A 21,036-nucleotide genomic window follows, 5' to 3' on the forward strand; every position below is an offset into this window, starting at 1 on the left:
TTCACTAGCATGTTCCACCATAATGTCATTCAGTCATCAGGATTTTACGTTGCCTGGTAGCTTGTCAGCTGCCAGCATTGTTCTCCTGTCCAGCACATCATGATGTAAAGTAGAAAAGAAAAACATATACATTACAGAAATGAGAGCATAGAACTTGCAGCTGGGAAGCAGTATCCGTAATTATCGAGTGGAGCTATGGATAAAACACTGGAGTGGGGACTTGTTTCTTGTCCTTGCAGTGATCTGCCCATGTGGCTGCAGGAAGGTTAATCTTTTAAGCCTTTTCTGTTTGTAAAACCATGGTGATAAAAAACTGTCGCTTTTTTTTGTGTGTGTGTTTATTTACCTTAAAGTTCCGCTTTCTGCATTAGGTAAGTACTAGCACAATTAAATACAGATTTTGTGCTGCGTGGTCATGGTGCTGTCGGAGCACAGATTGTAACAAAATTTTGGGTCCAGCAGCAAAAAGACCTTGTTTGAAAATCAGTGCCTGACCAGACATGTTCACAGTCTCTGAGACAAACTGCATTCCTGAAAAACTTCTCTATCTGTTGGTAAGAGTTTCTGAGTTGCAGTCCATTCAAATGCATCAAGAAGATTTGTATGTGCAATGTCGAGAGTCTTCTGGCTCTACAAGTTGTGCAATTGCAAGACATTGACCAATGCTTGGTGCAGATGTGACCTTGGTCACCACTGACTGCTGATTGCTGTTTCCAGTCAGATTCTGGAAAAAGCTGTTGAGGTCTGAAATCATGTCACATGAACTTTAATTATTGCTTCCTTGGCTGTTAAAGCTTTTCCAGAAGGAAGTTAACATTGAGAGCTCCTCCACGTTATTTCTAGGCTGTCGGTTCTCATGAGCATTGTTAAGAAAACGGTGGTGAATTGGGCTGGCAGTCTTCAAACCCGCTTATTCTTCTCTTTCTTTTCTTTTGACCCTGGCAGTCTGTTTTTAGAACTGATTGTGTTCAAGAGTTTGTACCATTTAAGTGGGTGCCTCCAAGCTGTATGTACTGCTGCCCATCAGCCCTGTTGATTTGCCTTGGGCCTTCTGGAGGGGTGAGAGTGGTGATCTTCCATTGCTGAGAGCCCAAAACCAGTTTGTAAGCAGAAGACTCAGCCACTATCATCCATTTGGGCTTCATGTAGTTGTTTACATGTGTGTTTAGCACCACGCAGGATTCTCTTGGGTATTGTAAGGCATCTGCGTGGCACCGGCAGGTATGACACACAGGACCTGTGTTCTTCTGGTGCGTCAATGTGTTGGCCAGGTGGTTAGACCAGAACATCTTGGATACTGCTGGGTGCCAGTACCCGAAGAAGCAGATCAAGGTTTTTATGTGTGGTGCTCCAAGACAAGGACCTGAGCTCCCTCCCCAGCTGTCCACTCCTCTCCAGCTGCCAGTCCCAGTGCTGGTGGAAGATGGATGAGGACAGGCTGCCCTGTCTCTCCTGCCAGCCTGGGGACCACTCATCACACTTCCTGGCGCGTAACTTGCCTTTCTCAGCCGCTCCCTTGGGAATAACCAGCTATGCTAGCATAGGTTGCCCTGGGTTTCAGTTTCTTTTCAGGTGAAAATTCAAGAATTTGATCTTGACTCATCTCTTCTAGCTGTTACGGTTCCAGCTGCCTTAAAACCAGCAGGTGAGATTAGCTGCAGTGTGGAACTGAAATGTCGTTCAACAAGAGCGGGACTGGTATTTTGAAGTTTTCCTTAATATTGGGAGTTAGCCCTCCTTACAGCCTGAGCGATGTTGCTGCTAACCTGCTGGCCAGATACAACAGGGCTTTGACTGTTATTCAAGTTTTCCTGAAGGTGAAAGAGCTAAATCCTTCCTAATTTTGAGATAGCTTCTTTTGGGTTATACGTTGACATTTTCTATTCCTAAATTTGCATATGTCTTGTAAAAATAAGACAAAAAGTGTTTAACCAGTGTTGAAAACAGATTCGCTCTTATTTATGTAACAGCTAGGTAATGAATTCAACTGTTGTAAAAAGTTTATGTTTGTTTGAGGAGCCTGGGTTTTGTACTTTAATTTTCTGGTCAGGTCCAATGTTGAGGATACTGAAATGATGTGTTTTGAGGTTTGAGCATGAAAGTATAGACTTATCTGTCTATCCAGTTGTTCTCCTAAGCCTCAAATGTTCATAACGATCATGAGCATTAGGTGCTTCGATGCTTGGCTTAGGGCTGTCTGACCCTGTTTTAATAGACGTGGAGCACAGAGAGCTCTGCTTCCACTTACAAAGAGCTGCGAGTGCTCAGTGTGCCTGAAAATCAGACCCAGCCACCTCCGTGACATACTGCTGATGCCTCTGTCCGTTTATAAAGGGAACAATAAAAATTCATTTTATTTATTGTATCAAATCATTTACAAGTGCAAACCTTTATAACCTAATGCTGCTGCCATTTAAAGATTATTTGTTCTGTTTTCTGATGCACATTTCTGTGTGATCCTACAGGTTTTAGCTGATGCTGTTGCACGCTTGGTTGTAGATAAATTCAGTGATTTGACAGAAAATTTCACATCTCCACACGCACGTAGAAAAGTCCTTGCTGGAATTGTCATGACAACAGGTAAAGAAAAAAAGAAAGTACTGTTTTAACTACTTGCATACAAGAGCCCTGTTTGCATTCTAGGAAACTATCTTTTTTCAGTTAACCAGCTTTGAAATGTATTTTTACTGTTTAATCTTCAAGGTGCAGTAAATACAGCAATTAAATCTTGGCTAAAAGTAATTACAGGAAAATTAGACCTGCAAATACTTCTGTTTCCATAGAGTTTTTGTCTTCTGCCTGATGAATCATCTGAGATAATTCATGGTCTACAAAATACATGTACCTTTTAAAATTAGTGGTGCAACTTTTTGAAAGTAAATCTAAAATAATACTGGTCACACAGATGGCATTCTTGGTTTTGGCATATTATGTAAGAAATTATGCTTGTTTTCCACGTTTTTTAAGGTTTTTCACTGTTAGAGTTATTCTTGCTGTATTTTATTCTTAGTGCTTTGTTTCTCAGTCATTTTAGTAAAAATATCTGAAGAAAGCAGCTTATGTTTTGGCAGCTGACACTGGTGCGCATGTACAAGCAGCAGTAACATCATGCTTCCCTGATTGCTGGCACAAGGTCTGTGCTCTGCCAGATCACCCAAAACAGGGAAGTTCTGCCCCAGGCTGGTCTGCGACCACACTGCTGCTGTATTTTCCTCACACTAAGATTTCTCTTGGTCTTCAAGCCAACTGAGCCCTTGACGGGATGTCCATTTTGGGCCTGTCATGGAATGTCCCCTGTTAGTTCTACAAGTCAGACAGAGATCAGTGATAAATGTACAGCCTTCCCTTGATGATTTGGGCAATGCAAGCCCTTTCCTCCCCTGGGGATGTTTGTAGGGGCCTCCTCCACAGAGAGGAGAGGTCTGAGGGTGCTGGTTAGGGTAGATGATAACTCTAGGGGCAGGGGAATGTGACAAGGGGATGATGTGGCCCAAACTCTGTTACAGGAAGTCTGTGATGGGCTGACCCTGGCCAGCAGTCAAACACCCACCCATCCTCTTGCTTGCTGCCCTGTCCTGGGGCATGAGGAGAAAATGGAAAGAGGGAGAGAAGACTCATGGGGTGGACAAACGTGGTAGCCTCAAACATCGTCTTTTCCTTTCCTGGGGCTCCTATTGCTGAGCACAGTGTTATGGTGAGGGATATCCCTTCGTCACTGTTGCTCAGCTGTGTCCCCTCCCAGTCTCTTTGCCCACCCCCAGCACACTGGCCTCTGGGAGGTTTGGAAAGAAAGCCTGGAAACTCCTCAAGCACTGCTCAATGGCAGCCAAAGCATCTGCGCGGTGCCAGCACCATTTTAGCCCCAAATGCAAAGCACTGTGAGGGACATGCTGTAGTTTTATTTAACATGTTTTGTGATAACAAGTTTATATTGTAATTACAGTCCTGTGTCCAAAATTCCCAGAAAAGCCATGTGACCAAAGAATTAAGACGTAAATGAACATGTGAATACATTTTGATTAACTGAAGAAATAGCTCTGCACGTAATTAGAAAGCATCTTTGCATGGATACATGTCTGGGGAACCCTGGCAATAGATGACCCCGTTGCACAGCCTTGTGTTGTAGAGCGAAGCAGTTCCCTTCTTTTCCTTCATGGTCTCTTCCAGCCATGTGGGCAGGAGGGGGCAGCTGGGCTCAAGTTCATTTTTTTAAGGCCGTGTATTTCATCAGGAATGAGGACAGGTCCATGTCTCAATTACTTTTTGATTACTCAGTTACAAATTCTCTTGCCCCTTATATCAGCACCGCTGTTGTGCAGCCAAGTGGTTATGGGAGGATCTTCAACTCCAGGTGTGTGTGGGATGCACTGAAAGTGGTTTTTTCTGCTCCTCCTTACTACAGTATACTATACTACTTCCATACTACATACTACAATAGCTATTCTATGGGAGGAAGACAGCAGAAGGTGTTTGGCAGGGCTTCCCCACTATCTGCCTCTGCTGGTGACACCTCGAGAGCTTGAGGAATCAGCGTGGCTTGTCAGGGCTTTGCTGAGTGTTTTGCTAGAGGGATGTAACTTTTGACCTGTCTTTCTGAATTCTTCATGCAGCTGACCTTTGGGGGTTTTAGCGTGATAAAGACAGTTCTCTGTATAGAAAACACCCAAAACATTTTAATTCTATTGTACAGAATGATTCGATATATTTTTCAATAGAAAAAACTACACTTCCAGAAGCATCATACTGCTGATAAGTTTTACGTTGGTTTAAGCATTTAAATTTAACTCCTTAGTCTTGCCTTTCCTGTTATTGGCTTAATACCCTTCCATAAAGTGTTGCTGTTTTAATTCAGTGCTTTTAAGATTTCCAAAGTTGCTGTGAATATCTGCATATGTGTCTGGGAAGGGACATGCTGGAAGCTTAGATGGGTGCCTGGGGCTCAGGAGAAAAGCACTGGTTTTGGAGCTCAGGCTTTAATAACTCTTCCTGAAGCAGCAGTTTTTCCCTGCAGCTTTTCAATTCCTAATTTGTCTGAACTCCAGCATGAAGAAGTCACAAGAATCATAGACCGTACTGGTACAGGGAAGGTATGGCTGAGTGAAGCTTTTGCTTTAAAGAAAGTACCAGAAGAAAAAACATTTTTAATTATTTTTTTAAGAAGCAAACAAAAAAAAGAGAGCTTTATTTGGGTTCTGCAAGAAGATCACTTGCTAGATTATTTGTGATTTTAATTGCAACTTCTTCCTGAAATTCTGTTTTGAAGGTACAGATGTGAAAGATGCCCTGGTAATAAGTGTTTCCACAGGAACAAAATGCATCAATGGTGAATACATGAGTGATCGTGGTCTTGCATTAAATGATTGCCATGCAGAAATTATATCTCGCCGGTGCCTGCTTAAATTTCTGTATACACAACTTGAGCTTTATCTAAGGTAAGCTAGAAGGAAAAGGAAGATGAGCTGATCACACCAAGGTGAAAAGTTGTCTGTGTAAAACATTTGTCTTAATTATTTCGATGTGAAACACTTGTCCTGTTGCATTAGGATGTCTAATTTAGAACTCGGGCCCTTTGCCCTAACATTTGACTTCAACAAAACATGTATTCAGTTAGGTGTCAGTCATGAGAGGGGAGGACAGAAAAAATAATTGGGGATCATTTTGTAGACTGTAAGCATGTAAATCAAAATAATTTCAAGTGGGCTAGAGAATGGTGATGTTTCATTTGCTGGTAAGTGCCTGAAAGCTTTTGACATCTGGGGATGTCAAGTGCTGTCTTTCTTGTCTCAATGGTCTTTTAATTTTGTTAATTGTAACAACTGTTAAAATTGTACTACAAAATTTCTAGGCATCCTATGTTTGTTTTTAACACCTACTAAGACTGCCCAGCTTATGGTTATTTGCGCATTAATGTCAGTTTTGACTTGAGCTTTATTTTCTGTTTCAGCAATAAAGAAGATCAACAAAAATCCATTTTTATCAAATCGGAACGAGGCGGGTTTAAGCTGAAGGAGAATGTGCAGTTTCATCTCTATATCAGCACATCTCCTTGTGGGGACGCTAGGATTTTCTCACCACACGAAGCAGCACAAGAGGGTATGACAGCAGTCCTACTCAAGCAAGGGAGTTAAAAGTATTCTTCGAGCATGTGCAAGTGGCACAGTTAAAATTTAGGTGTCTTCTTTCCTTTTAGTGTAGATGTGTGTTAGACAAAGATCTCTTCAAAAAAAATCTGGGCTGTTGGTCCTGTGTGGTAGAAGTTAAGTATAGACTGATCCACCATGTGGTCTTGAAGAGGCTGAGTGCTAGCCAAGATAAGCCAGTGAGTCAGCAAGTATTTGTCCAGAACTAACCAAACCGTTTCACTGTTTCCATCTTTTAACGGTGGTTGTCTGCCTGCCCTTTTCTTGATCTGTGCATTAACTTCATTCTAACGCTGTAACGCGCAGAACAGAATTGAAGAGCTACCTGCTGCGTACTGCTCCTTTGTGGAAAGCTTACTTTAATTGCAAGTGTGTTTTAGAAGACAGTGTTTGTGAGAGATGTCTGATGCTGTAGCTAATTTGCAAGGAGCAATAGGAAATATTATACAAGCCAGCAGTTATGCAGACAAAGACCTTTATTTGACTCTTCTTATTGTAATGCTGTCTGTAAAACACTTTGAGAATGTTTCTCAGCTGACTGTAAGTGATTTTTATCATTTAGATCAGGGGGACAGGCATCCAAACCGCAAAGCAAGAGGACAGCTACGGACAAAAATAGAATCTGGGGAAGGGACCATCCCCGTACGCTCTACTACCACTATCCAGACGTGGGATGGCGTATTGCAAGGAGAAAGGCTACTTACCATGTCCTGCAGTGACAAGATAGCAAGGTGAGATATCGAACGATTGATTTCTTTGCTATTGGTTTTTATTGCTGACCAAGAAAAGAGGGTTGTGTGATACCTACAGTGAATGTGCAGGTTGTTGATTGGCTTATTTCATTGCTTAGATGTAGCGTGAGGGTGGCTGTGACTCCAGTGATAAAACTCTGATTCTTCACCTGCAATAGGTGTCAGACCTTCTGCTGGCTTCAGAGCCAAGGGGAAATCATTATGTATCATTCCAGCCACTTCAAGTCATGACAGCTTTGTTTTGTATTTATATCACTTGGAAAGAGTGGAGGAATGCCCCCCCCCAAGTAGTATAGCATTAGCAAAACAGTGCAATAAAATATTACATTAGTTATATTTGGATAACTTCCTCTGACGATATACATCGTTGCCTCATCACTGGAAATGTTCAAGGCCAGGCTGGACGGGGCTTTGAGCAACCTGGTCTAGTGGAAGGTGTCCCTGCCCATGGTAGGAGGGTTGTACTGGATGATCTTTAAAGGTCACTTCCAACCCAAACCACTCTGTGATTTTATGATACCAGCGATACATACATTTTCCGTGGGTAAATTTAGATTTGTGTTATTTTATACAGGGGAAAAAGTGTTCCAGGTAAAAAAAAAACTTAAGGGATGGGCACTTTTAATTTTTAACCTCAGAATTATTTCAATTTTAGTTTAAATATTTTTACTGTAATTAAATATTTTTTCCAATACTAGTGCTTTTATTTATATTTTAACCGATTCCTTCTTTGTTTTCCTTTTTGACAAAGATTGAAAGCCTTTTTTTTTATTCAGTCATAAATAGGAAAATGATTACCCCCCAAAAGAATTTAGCAGCAGTATCCTTTAACAGGTATCACAAGTATGGGAGATTTGCAACATAGTTTTTTGAAATGAGTCTGTGTGTTTGCAGCCTCTGCATTCTTGCAAAATAGATGAGAAATGCCAAGTTTTTCAGTTGACGAGATTTTAGTTATTTTTTAATTAAAATAGCTCTGCTGTTTTGTCAAGTCACAGTTAGCCTGATTCAAAATTTATTAAGTGTATTAAGTTGGAACTATTCTTGTGAACTGCGTATGCCAAATCAAAAATATCAGGAGGAAGGTTATGTAATCACTTTGTTCCTTTAGTCTTGTCTCAAGTAATCAGTGTCTCTACTGAAGGAAGACATTTTACTTTAAATCCCCCTAACATAAGTAGATAGGGCCTTTCAGAAGCTAGGACAGTGGGTTGTTGAAAAGTATTCCACAAAAATGACATTTCAATTTCTTTTATAATATTTTCAATAAAATTCATCAAATAAATTTCCCAGCTTTGTGCCAGGGACTTCTCCCAACCACCCAACATGGTAATCATGCTGCGTTCATTTGACTTCTTTTATCACATACTCATTGCTGTTAGCACAAATAAAAAAGAAATGAAGACAGTTGTTGAGATAGAACACATTTGACTATTTTGTTGATTTTGTGTGATGCAGAACAGAATCCATCTCTCGCTTGCGTAGCTAGCTGTCACCTCTCCTTGGGGCTAATGGGAATAATTTTGTTTGTGCCAGTGAAGGAAGCAAATAGAGCCCCTTGACACAGAACAAAGACTGTTTGACGGGTAAGGAGGCCCAAATTTTCATATTCTTTTTTCTTTTCTTTTTTTTTTTTCTTTTTTACATTTCCCTGACACTTACAACCGTGTTTTGTCCATTTACATTTGAAAGAATGCATTGCTCTGTAGTGTCCAGGAGTCAGTCCTCCAGTATGCCTGAGCCCTGTGAATTTCCACTGAGCTTTCCCAAAGGTTCACAGTCCCAGCCTGGAAAAGACGTGGATAAATTCAGGGTGCAGGACTGCACAAGGAGGAAAACTCCTTGTATCTGAACAGCCTTATCTGTGTGGATTATACATATAATCCAAGCTGTTATTTTCAGCCTCTGAGCACTTTGTTGCAGTGTGCTGTCTAGCAGCCTCCTGAGCCTGGCAGAAACATCCAAGAAAAATTGCAAGAAGCATGGAAAGGCCACGAGTGTAATCCCATATGGGTCAGAAGCATTAGAACAGGATTATCCTAGTGTGTTAGTGCCTGATGGCACTGCAGTATGGTGTTAGGGTGGTTTCTGTGATCAGAGTAACTGCTTTGGGACATTGGTGACAACTGCAATATGGTGTTAGGGTGGTTTCTGTGACCAGAAAAACTGCTTTGGGACATTAATATACATGCATTTGTTTTAAATGTATCCTAACTTTGTTCCATGGTGCTTTGTGATGTCTATTTTTGTCATTCGCTTTTTGATATGTTTTTCCGCCCACATTCATTTTGAGTTTTTGGCTTAAAATAATTACTTCACTTCTCATGAAACATTCCAGCTGTGGGTAATGTCTTGCAGAGAAGAGCAAAAATTTTTTCACCCTGTTTCATTGCTAAGAAGGCTATAGGAATTGAGAAGAGCTTTAACATTAGGTCAGGTTGTTAAAGGGGAAGTCATCCATGCTCTTCTACTCTAAAGAAGGGGAAGTATTATTTCTGATAATCTTTTTTGTGAAAGAATATCACGTGCCCATGCCCTGGCCTCATTTTGTGCTTATTCAGAGTGGGAAATTCGAATGGAAGTTTGTAACTCAGTCTTTCTCTTTATTTCCCCAGTGGCTTTGTCTTATTGACCCTACCACCCAGATCTTTGGGACTGATGAAGTTGCACAAACAAAATCCTGTGCATGCTCACTAAAGGCTGCATGTTCTGCAGCTATGTCTATGCCCATCCATCTGTCTTTGAGTTTGAGAGTTATTTCTAAGTGGCAGGCTCCATGACGGAGCTGGCGTAATTTCTGAACAGCAATAGAAAGAACAGTTCTCATCAGTTCTTAGCCCAAATGACAGCAACCCATGTGAATGTATTCACTTTGATACATGGTGGCTGTGTGACACCTAGGTAAAAAAGTCGAGGGAGAGTGGTAGGAAACCACTACCCAAGATGTAGCATCTAAATAACCAGATGTAGCACCGTGTAACCTCTCAAACCAGTGACCTGAATCTTGACCGAGGCTCACTGATACGCAGCAAATCCAAGCAACACCAGAAAAACCGGGACAAGTCAGAGCTGTGTGGTTGCCAGGCTAGGTACGGCTGCAAGGGAAAAGAGATTCTCTTGTCTGTAATTGCAAATATGACCTCAGGATAAATAAAAAGATGTTTGCAAGAAGCGCTGCTGTCAAAGACCATGGACTTCTTGCACTTACTGATTTATAGTGTGAGCCACTGACTGAGCCACTTGGTGTAAAAGAAGCTCTGACTCCACTCCATGTAAAGGTATTGCTGCCAGTTTGTGCCGTGGCTCGTGGAAGGCATGGACTGGTCATAGAGATTCAGTTAATCTCTTAAGGAAACAAAGAGAAATTGGATTTAAAATCAGAAAAGAAACCAGATTGCAGTTAGCTGTATAGAGTCAGCTCTTCCCATGCATTCTGCCAGGTGATGAGAGTAAAGCCCACCTAAATGAGTGTCCACAGCAAGCAGAGCATGACCCGCCCAGTGTGGGGCTGAGTTGAAGCTGAGCACCAGGTGCGTCACTGCATATGAATGACGAACCACAGCAAATGTGGTTGCAAAGACAGACAAACCTTTGTCACTGAGCTACAGAGATGAAGGCCACCACAGGGCTTACTGCAAGCATCCCTGGAGGTGCTGCTGGCCTCAGACTTGACAGGCTGATTACAGTAGTCTTGAAACCCAGAAACATGCAGGAAAATCCATGGGTGCAGCTACTGCAAACACAAGCACCTTCTGTTTAGAGCTAGCGAGAGCCCCTGGGTCCGTGTTTTCTAACGTCTTCATGGTAAGAAGCAAGTTGCCCCACATCTTGGATGCACAGTGGGCATGGGGAGCTCCTAGTTCGCGTTGCAATTCAAAAGACCTTGAAATCTTGGTGTTGCGGTAAGCCATGCCCATTTGGGGGTTTCGTCCCTAAGATAGCTGCTGAGCTGTGTGCCTCTGTCAGGGAGGAGGGCAGGCGATGCATGTGAGGAGGCAAAATGCTTTGTAGGGATAGTCTGACATCTTCTCACACGCTGACACTTTCGCTCCCTTGCTGTCAGTTGTAGGTAAAACCTTGTCATAAACAAAATGCCTACTAAATGCTTCTCTTCATAGTCATTACTGTTTATAAGTTATGTTAATAAGAGCAGCTCTTTGAATTCGAACACTCGTTTTTGTCAGGTTTTGCAGTCTGCCTCATGTTGGTAGTTGCAGGAGACTCCATTCATTTTCCTGAGGTGAATTCTGACACCAGTTCCACGTGCACGCTATTGTAAGTTCAATGCAGTAGCGACTTGCCTCCTCCGTAATGCTGTCTGCATAAAAATTGCTGAGACTGGTACTAAGATATTTGATACTAACATCCAGGTTTATTGATTACTGCAGTTAGGCTCCCCTTGTTTCTGTGTTTTCTCTAAAATAGTGTAAATAACAATTTCTATGCTGTTTGGGTTTGAAAGTTCAGAGGAGAGTTTTCAGCTGAAGCATGTGATTTTAACCTGGGTGTGGTTTTTTGGCAAGAGGTGCACTAGCACAGTCTGTGAAAGTGTTGCTGCAGAGTTAAATTTCACTTACCTTTTCATGTGTCAAGAGTTGTGAAATCAGCTATATGTCATGAAGAAATCAACAGACTTTTTAGGAATCCAATCGTATCCATTAGGAATCCATGCCTCTGAACACATGGCAGTCTAAAGCAGAAATGTGACAACACAGCAAGGTAGAAAGGACTGCTCTGATTCGGTGTCACTCTCTGGTTTCTCTACCCTCTTTTTTTAATGTGGTGTGATTGAGAACAGCAGAAAGGTTGAGAAAGTGCATCCCTCCTCCAGGTTGTTATCAATAGGATATAAGTGGTGAATACAGAATAACGAAACCAGTATAATACATTTGTAAAATTCCAGTTTCCCCAGTGCAGTGCTTGTCTATAAACCTCAGGTGAGCACACTACACAGAGAGTATCCCCTGTGTAAATAGTCAGGAGCTGAACACACTTCATGTGCACCGATATGCCAAGGCCATCATTGGGGTCTAATCTGTAAAGGTGGTGAGATGTAGTGGTTTGAAAGAGCATTTCCCTGAATGCTGGAGCACAAGATTACTTCGTAGACAAGATAGAGGACATGGGAAAGTCTTGGTGGCAGGGAAAATCTGGGCTTTTGGTCTCACTGTAGCTAAGTGTGCATGGGGAACTGTGAACTGTAGAGCAAAGTGGGGATACAAGTCACCCCAAGTTATACTCCCAGGGAGACATTTCAGCAGCGTTTCTGAATTGAAGTAGATTTTGGTTTGCACTTGAAATTTTTCAAATGGCTGAATTTTTCATGCTCAACAGAAATACAATTAAAAGAAGAGGTTTTATTTAAGAAAAAGACTTAAATAAAAAAAAAAATGATCTGCCAGTACAACTTTGATGGAAATTTCTCAAAAGAATAATAAACCTGATACCAAATAATAGAGCTGTATGTAATTATGCATTATTTCTTCCTCATAGCAAACAGTGAATATATGAATATATGAAATAATAACAAGTTTAGAGAAGAATAAGAGGTTATTAAAAGGATATATGTTATATGTTGGTCAAACCCGATGTAATTTGTTGCTTCTCACACAGCTTGCTCCATCTTGCATCATTTTGCTCAGTAGAGTGGCTCCACTGAAATCAGTAAGATTTTCTGCAGGAAAAAAGCATAATTTGTCCAGTGCCTATTTCCATTCTAAAAGCAAGGTAACTTTCGTCTGGGTTTGGGAGTGTGCTTTCAGTAGTGTATTTTCTGGTGGGGAAAGTTTTCTAGGAGATTCTAGCATGCACGCTGAGGTGCTGCATCCCTCCTCCCTGCTGCATCTCGCTGCCTCTTAGCAGTGGTCCTGCAGTTGTTTGTGGAGCTGTGCTGTAAAGTGGGCTGGAGAAGCTGCCTCTTCAAAATATAAGGCCGAGGGGGTTTGTTTGTTTCAAAAAACTTGAATCATGTCACTGATCTGACTTTATGGAGAGCCACACCACCAATAAAATCAGCAGGCTGAGGAGGATCAAGGTGGTGATAGGCAGTTTTCTTCAGTCAGACTTGGCGCTGAGGAAGTTATGGGGTGCAACTTAACACTTCATAGCAGCAGCAGATTAGAGCATCCTTTGACTGTCATCCTCTTTGTTTTTTAAGTGTTTGGAACTGCTCGGTGGCCAGGTAGTCAGATAAAGTTTCTTTGTCCCGGAAAAGCAGCAGTAGCTCGTATGTGTAGTGATAGGAACACCGAACCTCCCGGTCCAAGTGCTAGTAAGGGCCATTGCAGTGTGTCTGTTGCCCTGTCTGAGGAAAAAGGAGAGCTGTGGTTTTGATTTGCAGCTTTTGCTTCCCTTCTCATGCTTAAGTACTTTTCAATTTATTGCTAGAAGAACGTTAGAAATTTTGTTGCCTTGTCGAACATGGTAGGGCTTAAATGTCACCTCATTGAGCCCCTGGTAGAGTGAGCCAAACAGCTTGGTGACTTTGATCTTCTGTCTCACAAAAGGCAGCTCAGAAGCAAAAGGCAAGTTCAGGATGAGTAAATATGCCTTTGCTTTAACTTCCTGGCATCACGTCAGGTTGCCTTTCCTTACGCTGTGTATCACTTGCAGAACTGCAGAGTTGAAGCTGAAAGAGCATTGCACACTGCTGAACGTGTGGCTGGTGTTTGGCCACAGGTATCCCCCATCCACACGTGGTATCCCAGCTTCCCTGCCCTTAGACGGCCGACTTGCTGATGGAGAGCTGGTCAGCCCAACAGCCGTGGTCGTACTCGGCTACTGAGCAGATCAACGTTAGCTGTAATGAGATCTAGACACCCAGCTCAAATCAAGGCACCTGTATTTAAGTGCTGGCAGTCTGGACCTGAATCCTATGGCTCATGCTTTATACCGATGTAAAAGCTTGTATTTTAAATGTCAGGCTTACTTTGAGGTTTTTTAAAGATTGTGAAAGAAAATTCTTGTAGTAACTTAAAAGCACTGTCATAAGAGGCATTGGTTTTATGCTCAACTAAGACAACCATCTCAGATTTTTCCAGTGAGAAGTTTTACGCTGGGTGGGGGGGGAATCTCAATGTCTGCTGAGAGGTTTTTCTTTCCCTTTGGCAAATCTCTAGTTGACACACCTGACTTCAGGCGTTTCAGTGTCCCTGTTGACGTGATGCAGCATTCCTGTATTCTGCTTAGGCTCATACTTAGTGCTTTTCTCTGTTGCAGATGTAGTGCCATTGTCCTCCTTCAGTAGTGTGAAGAGGTACTGCATGGGTCCAGTCTGCTCTGTGGTCTGCCCAGTAAGACTAGACCCAAGATCAGGTCATTTTATGTGGGAGCTCTGCAATTTCGCCCATTGACAGTGCAGGAGAGATTGGAACTGCTGAGTTAGCGATGGGAGAGTTGTCTTCTGTTACCACTTTCTTGAGCCATCAAATGCTCCTAAATGAGTCCTGTGCTGTGGCCAGGATCTATGTCCACTGTGCTGCAGTGAGGCATTGCACCGGAAAGGTTCTCTTCTATGTTATAAACTATATCTGAGCCTCAGAAAGTTTGAGTTTGTAAGCTAGATTTAAGTCGTTTCAGTTACTTAACTCTTTTCTGATACTTGTTTTAAAGTGAAGAAAAAAATCTTATGCTTATTTGTTTCACTGGAAAGACAACGCTGACTTTAATTAGGTTTTCTGTAATAAATTTTGCTTTTTCTGCTTTGCACCTCACAGTTTGTAGTGAAATACAGAATTTGGCCCGTTAACTTCAGAAGAAGTTGTGGTTTCAGTAAACATTAACACTAGATTGACAGCTTTTGCTGGTATGCATTCTGACAACTTGTGCGTGTAAACTGGAGGGACAAGGCAGTTTTACCATTTCAGGAGTCAACGCCTGTGGCCTTTTGAAAACTGATGCGTGGTATTCATGTAGCTCGTTCTCAGTTTATGTCTATAAAGGGGGTTTTTAGTGTACATGCTAATGGAAGTGAGAAATTACTGTTTGACAGAAATAAGTACAGTATAAAAAAGGAACAGCAAGAAAGTCTTCATGCAGTCCTTCCTTTTGACTCTGTTACAACCTGCAGAACTTCATTTGGGTCTCACGTTTATCTCTGCATTACTGCCAGTTTCTGATACAAGTATGTGTTCTTTTATTATAACCATTGAAATTTAAAGCTAGTTTTATAAACCTAACCACCATCTAACCCTGCCTGATCTATATTCAGAGCTTGAGGCTTCACTTGTATGAACGGTTTCTCCAAACCTTGTCCTTGCAGCAAGTCAGCTGCTCTGAAACCAGTGCTCATGAGCACGTACTGCAGCGGTAAATGTGATGTAGCACACCCCAGCAAAACAGCAGGCGGGTGGGCAGTCACAGAGTACCTTTTGTAACACCAGTTCATGCAGTTCACCTTGCAGAAGCTTGTTCATTTGTCCACACTCCTCCTCCTCTTTTAACCGAAAGAAGTTTAGCAAGACAAAGTTCAGCTTTTGTTTTCTGTGCCAGAGAAGGTCACCAACTGTGGGAGGAAGCAGCAAAACACAAGCTCTGGAAATACTGAAAACTGAAGCCAAGAAAAAGGTCTGGCAGAGGTTTTATTTGAGGAGCTAGGGCTTGCCAGAGGAATGCTTTGGCCTTTTTTAAAATGTCCATCTGTCACTCAAGTAGTGTCCATTAAAAAGTAAAATGTGATGTGCCTCACTGAAGGAAGCTCGATTTGTGCATCTGCAAGTTTCAGATAGAATTGTAAGACCCCAATTTGCAATGCTTAGTCTTGAATTCTTTCCAGATGTTTCTTCCATAATATTATCTGCGGCTGTGGCAGTCCATATGCTTCTCTATGCTTGATGTAGGTAATACTGCAAATAACAAGAAAATAGTATTGTGATTCATTTGGCACTTGAAATACCTCTGTGCTTACCAAGTCCTAGTCATGGTAAGGTCCTTAGAAAGGCATCTTGGCCTTGGGAAGCAATAATTGTCACCTGATGTTTTTACTTTGACATTTGGTTGCTGATTGCATTTTCAGTGTTGTACAAAATATGTCTTTATTCAATGTAAAATATGCCTTATTTTTAATTAGCACAGTATTTTTCCTCATTCGATAGGGCCAACTTTTTTAATGACAGGTGAGTAAGCTAATGCACATTGACTCCATTTTCATCCTCAGTAAAGATATGCAAAGAAGTTGTCTCCTTGGATTGCAACTTTTGTTTTGCCTGTTGTTTTTAAAAACATTTTGCAAGTCTTGTAGCCAACATGTGTAGTTCAGTTTTTGCAGCAGTGCAGCAGTTGTATTCAGCCTGAACTGATGACGATGCGTAGCCATGTCATCCCAGCATAAGCTGCAAGAAAGACCATTAGCAACATCCGAGTTCCCTGTTTTGCTAGGGAAACCTTGCAACCCGGTTTAGGATGGGCCTTTTAATAAGGACAATTCTACATGAGCATGAGAGCTTCCGTTGTGCGCATCTGTTCTATTCAAGCACCAAAAGAAAGTTTCCTGCTGCTTGTGTCTGGGTGTTGCAGTTGTGCTTGAAGTATGCTATTTAATAGTGTCAAGCTGTTTGCAAGTATACCTCAGAGGCAAGGACAGTGAAAATACTCTGCAGGAGACTCTGAGGTTTTAAAAAGTACTTTGTATAACTGTTACATACAGATTGAGAGCCAAAACTTGATTAAATTAATGCAGTTACAAAAAAACAACTTCAGTGTTTTGCTCCTATGCTTGCTATATCCCTGCCACCAGACCTGATCCAGTGTAGGTCACAGTGATGCAGACAGAGATTTATGATTGGAGTTTATGAAGCAGCTAAAGTGAGCAAAGGGTATTTGCACTCTTTGCATATTTTCAGTTTTGTCCCTGCCCGTGGATATTGCAAGCAACTACGTATGTCCTTTCTGGCAGTAGAATGTGGACAGTTTGGCCAGGGTGTCAAGGAGAAGTCTTCCCTTGTGGTGATGAGGTGCTGAGGTCTTGCAGACCAACCCCTCCTGTGTCCTGGGAAGGATGGTTTGCCCACTGCCAGGTGTCCTTGGAGGCATCAGCTGCTGTTTCCGATTGAGGGTCTCACAGTTTCACCTTCTCCAATTGAATGATCCCGTCCTTCTCTGGCATTAGGGTGCTGGAAAATGCATCACCAAACATGTTAGTGGGGAAGTAAAGTTATGGAGTCTGCATCCTGTGGATGCTGACAGTAGACCTGATGCTATAGATTGTCTTACTCAGGATTTCGTTGAGCATCCTGTAAGCTGATCTCTGAAATTCTGGCAGGTGTGCTACCATAGTCATGTGCTGGTCGAGAGGAAGGGTTGAAAGTCTGGTCCATTGTGATTGACTGCTATTATGTCTGGCAGATGTTACTTGTTCCATTAAAAAGAAAGTGTTTTTTTTGTTTTTTTGTTTTGTTTTTCCCTCCCTCTTAGGTGGAACGTATTGGGTATTCAAGGAGCCTTACTTAGCCTCTTTGTGGAGCCAATTTACTTCTCTAGCATCATCTTGGGGAGTTTATATCATGGGGATCATCTATCCAGAGCCGTATACCAGAGGATAGCAGAGATAGAAGATCTACCACCTCTTTATACACTCAACAGACCTTTACTTAGTGGCAAGTATCTAATGGAGAAAGCCGTGCCGGTAACTAAGTCTGTTCCAGTAGCAATGTGATTTTGCAGTTCTCAAAACCTTGCAAATTATGTACTGTCAGTAAACTGCTTTCTGGTTACAAGAGAGAAGTTATGGTCTAAACCTGATATAGGTACTCGGTCAGCATTACCATAGCAAGGACCCTTCATGAGTTAAAAGATGGAAAGAACTGGGGTTATGAAACCTTGGGTGCAGCTTCACGTAACTGCTGCCTGGAGCGTGCCCTAGCAATATGTGAGGCAAGTTGAAGGCCCCAGCTTAGTGAAACCTCCTCCCGCCCATGAAATAGTGTGTTAGCTCTCGCTGTCACTTCTCTTGCCATTGCAGATATTTGTTGAACTGATGCATCATTAATCTGTATGCCAAGATAGACACATTTGGTTCACAATTTCTAGATCAATAACCAACTAAACATCTCAGCTGCCATGGTTTGTATTTTCTTTTTATCATCAATCTCTGTTGCATGCAGCATTAGCTTTAATTAGCACGGCACCCAACTTTGCATGACCCAGTAATCATCATATTTTAATTTCCGCTTTGTAGGTTAATGCATAAATACTGCATTCAGAAGCTGATGGCACATTCTTTTGGAATATATTTAATAGAGTATTAAGCATATCTGACAGACAGCAATATGGCAAGCCCCAGCCGGTGTAGTTAGCGGTTGTCTTTTGCAGCTGCTGTTGAACGTTTAAGTACCGTTCTTTGGCTTTGCACTGATCCTGGGGTCTCGTGGGGCTAAGAGGAATGACAGTATTTGAATTAAAAGGTTGTAACTTCTGAGATGTGATTTTCAAAGGAAAGTTCTGAGGTGTCTTCAATTCTAAAACTGCTAGTTACAGTAATGCTGTGAAAGCTTTAAAACTAAAATCTCTTCTCCTCCCTCTCGTTGTGTGCATTGCTTTGTTCTGTAGAGCTTAGCTTTTGGCATGTGTCTGTTTATTTTCCAGGGGAAAAAAAAAGATCAGTATTTTAAAGCGTGTTTAAGGTTTGACATGAATTTTTAAAATAGATTTAGGGAGGGAGTGGGGGGAAGAGCATATTGACCAACCAGCATTTCTTTAGATAAGAAAGGTAATTAATAAGGATTCCCTGAACCAGGACATATAAAAATGTTAAGCAATGTATTTGTCCTTATATTAGCAAGTAAGTACAGTTACAACACTCACAGTACCAAATATTTAATAGTTGTATGGGCATAGTAGCTGATGTATGGACTGTTTCTGCCTAATTTGGGGGAATTTTTATCAATTCTTCAAGACAGCAGGTTTGGGGTGGGGTGGGAGGAGTTTTTTATCCTTTTCACAACAGATAGTAGTACCTTGTCGTCTTAAAAGATATCTTTCTGCAATATTGAGATCATCTATTTGCCATGAAGTAGACCTTCTGTTTAAACAGTTCAGCCAGGACTTGCTGAGCAGTAAAGAGGGTTCAGAAATGTTCTCAGCTATTGAATTTTCATGGAAATGCACGTCTCAAAAAAGTATGGGGAGCTTGTTTGGGAGGTTGGGGGGAGAATTGTGTTGATGGGTTTTCTTCTACTAGTTCAGCCTTGAAAGCTAGTCATCTGACCAATGCTGCTGGGTTCAGCTGGGGCATTTATGTAGCTACCCATCTGCTCTTTGATTCATACATTTTACAGTGGATTCTTACCTGGAATAAGCACCGCAGAAATACCTGTCCCCAATTCTATGTTCCTCCTGGTACCACACACACAACTGTGTGATGGTGACTCATTTCTGCCGTGAACTGAAAGAGAAATAGCTGTCCTTCCCCGCTGTCTCACCTTCTTAGCTGAGAAAGTACTGTAAAAACTGGGGTTTTTTTCCTCTCATAAAACAAGTTTTATGTCTGCAGGGACAATTGCATTAAGTCAAAGTCAAACGGAGTTATTGTTACCTACTGCTATAAATCAGCTTTTCATCATCTTGCTTTCCTCATAGAAGATTTTCTACTTACACCTCCTTCGCCCAGCAAGTTAAATGTGGACGTGCATATCAGAGTAGTTGGTTTTCAGCTAGGGGATGCCAGAAACCCCTATGCTGGTAGAAAACTCCCTCTTTGTGATGACTCTTGGAAGCCTTTTGGTTGCAGGACCCAGCCTTTTGGGATGCTTTTTGCACTTGCAGCACTGAGGGCACATGAACTCTCACTGAGTTGAAGAGAAGACAACTTTGAATCATGTTAATTTCTAGAATAATCTGAAAAGGGATGGATTTCTCAATCAAATAGAATGAGGATGATTGTATAAGTCGGCCAGTAACAAAGTGCTAGTCTGCAGGGTAATCTGCACAGACATTTTGGAGCCATTGTGGGAGGTGGGCATGAAGGGGTTCACCCAGGTGGAAGTAGGGTGGCAGAGGTCAGCAGATAATCTGTTCAGAGAATCAACCCATGAAAATCCTTGAGAGCAGAAGTCATTAAATGTAAGAGAGCCCATTGCATATAAAAGACAAGCTTTTCTTCACTGGCAGCAGCTAGCGTGAACCAAATTTTATCAGGCATCTGTCCTTACGGTTCCTGTTGCTGGTAGGTGTGCTCAGATGCCTGAGGACCTGGGCTGATGGTGTCTGCTGGGGCTCTGAGCACAAAGCGGACGGCAGGCTAAGCCCTGACGTGCTCTCCTGTCTGCAACAGCTACTCACCCGAGCCCCGAACCCTCCCGCGGTGTCTGCTTTTGTGGACAATGCCTTTTCTCTTAGTGGTGATTATAATATTAATACAGGTAAAGTTTTCCCTGTTTTGATGTCCAGTCAGTTGATAGTTTCTTATGCTTTAGTTTCTCTGGAGCTCCCTGTCTTTTACCAGAGTATTGTCAGAAATTTTGTTGTTGGCAGTTTTGACCCGTTCCCCGTGGTGCTGCTGGCAGGTATTTCCTATTTCAGTTCTTGTCTGAAACATCCTGGAGCACTGTCGCATCTGCTGATTATCTTGTCACCAGCATGAGAACTGTATTAGGTAAGATCGAGATCCTAAGGTACAATCCATCCAGCCCAGAACTCTTTTTCACAGGTAGGTAGGCAGTGAAAAGCAAAAGGAAATAGTAAGCCTCTGCAGAGGTGTCCTCAGAATCGCAGCGTAATTCCCTGTGTGTCAGGGACATCCCGAGTCAGGTGGTGAGAATCTTTGTGTTTAGAAAACCTTAATGGATCTTTCATTCATAAACACCTGGTTTTGTTTTTTGAACTGTTTTCAACTTTTCACCATCCACAGCCTCCTTTAGTAAGGAGGGCTGTAGCACTTAGAAAGATTCATGCAGTGGAATTTCTTTTCTGCTAATTTAATTAGATATTCCTCAGTGCTCTGTATGGTACAGGCTATAAACAGTTGTCACGGCGCTCAGTTTTCTTTACCTTTGCAATATTCCTACACAAGTCCTGTTTTTGCAAGCTGAAAAATCTTAGTCTGCTTTTGTTGTTCCTTGCATGGAGACCCTTCTACGTAAGAATCTTCCCATCCATTTTACAATTGTGTTTTTGAGCGAGTGAGATCAGAGCAGCACCTGATACTCAAG

The 21,036-nt window shown here is 41.9% G+C and overlaps 1 protein-coding gene across 3 annotated transcripts in view; it reads left to right on the forward strand.

The window, feature by feature from the left end:
* ADARB1 (adenosine deaminase RNA specific B1) overlaps positions 1-21,036 on the forward strand; it is an 88,003-nt gene that overhangs the window by 54,975 nt on the left and 11,992 nt on the right. For 2 of the 3 annotated variants that reach the window (XM_055812928.1, XM_055812929.1), the window contains 5 exons: positions 2,466-2,580; positions 5,264-5,432; positions 5,945-6,093; positions 6,703-6,871; positions 17,303-17,683. In XM_055812928.1, the coding sequence (XP_055668903.1) occupies positions 2,466-2,580; positions 5,264-5,432; positions 5,945-6,093; positions 6,703-6,871; positions 17,303-17,543 (843 nt within the window). In that variant the 3' untranslated portion in view covers positions 17,544-17,683. Of the gene's footprint in view, positions 1-2,465; positions 2,581-5,263; positions 5,433-5,944; positions 6,094-6,702; positions 6,872-17,302; positions 17,684-21,036 lie in introns of those variants that run through there. The other variant, XM_055812930.1, reaches the window with a different exon arrangement.

Source organism: Falco peregrinus, chromosome 8 (assembly GCF_023634155.1).
Source record: "Falco peregrinus isolate bFalPer1 chromosome 8, bFalPer1.pri, whole genome shotgun sequence".
Taxonomy (NCBI): Eukaryota; Metazoa; Chordata; class Aves; order Falconiformes; family Falconidae; genus Falco; species Falco peregrinus.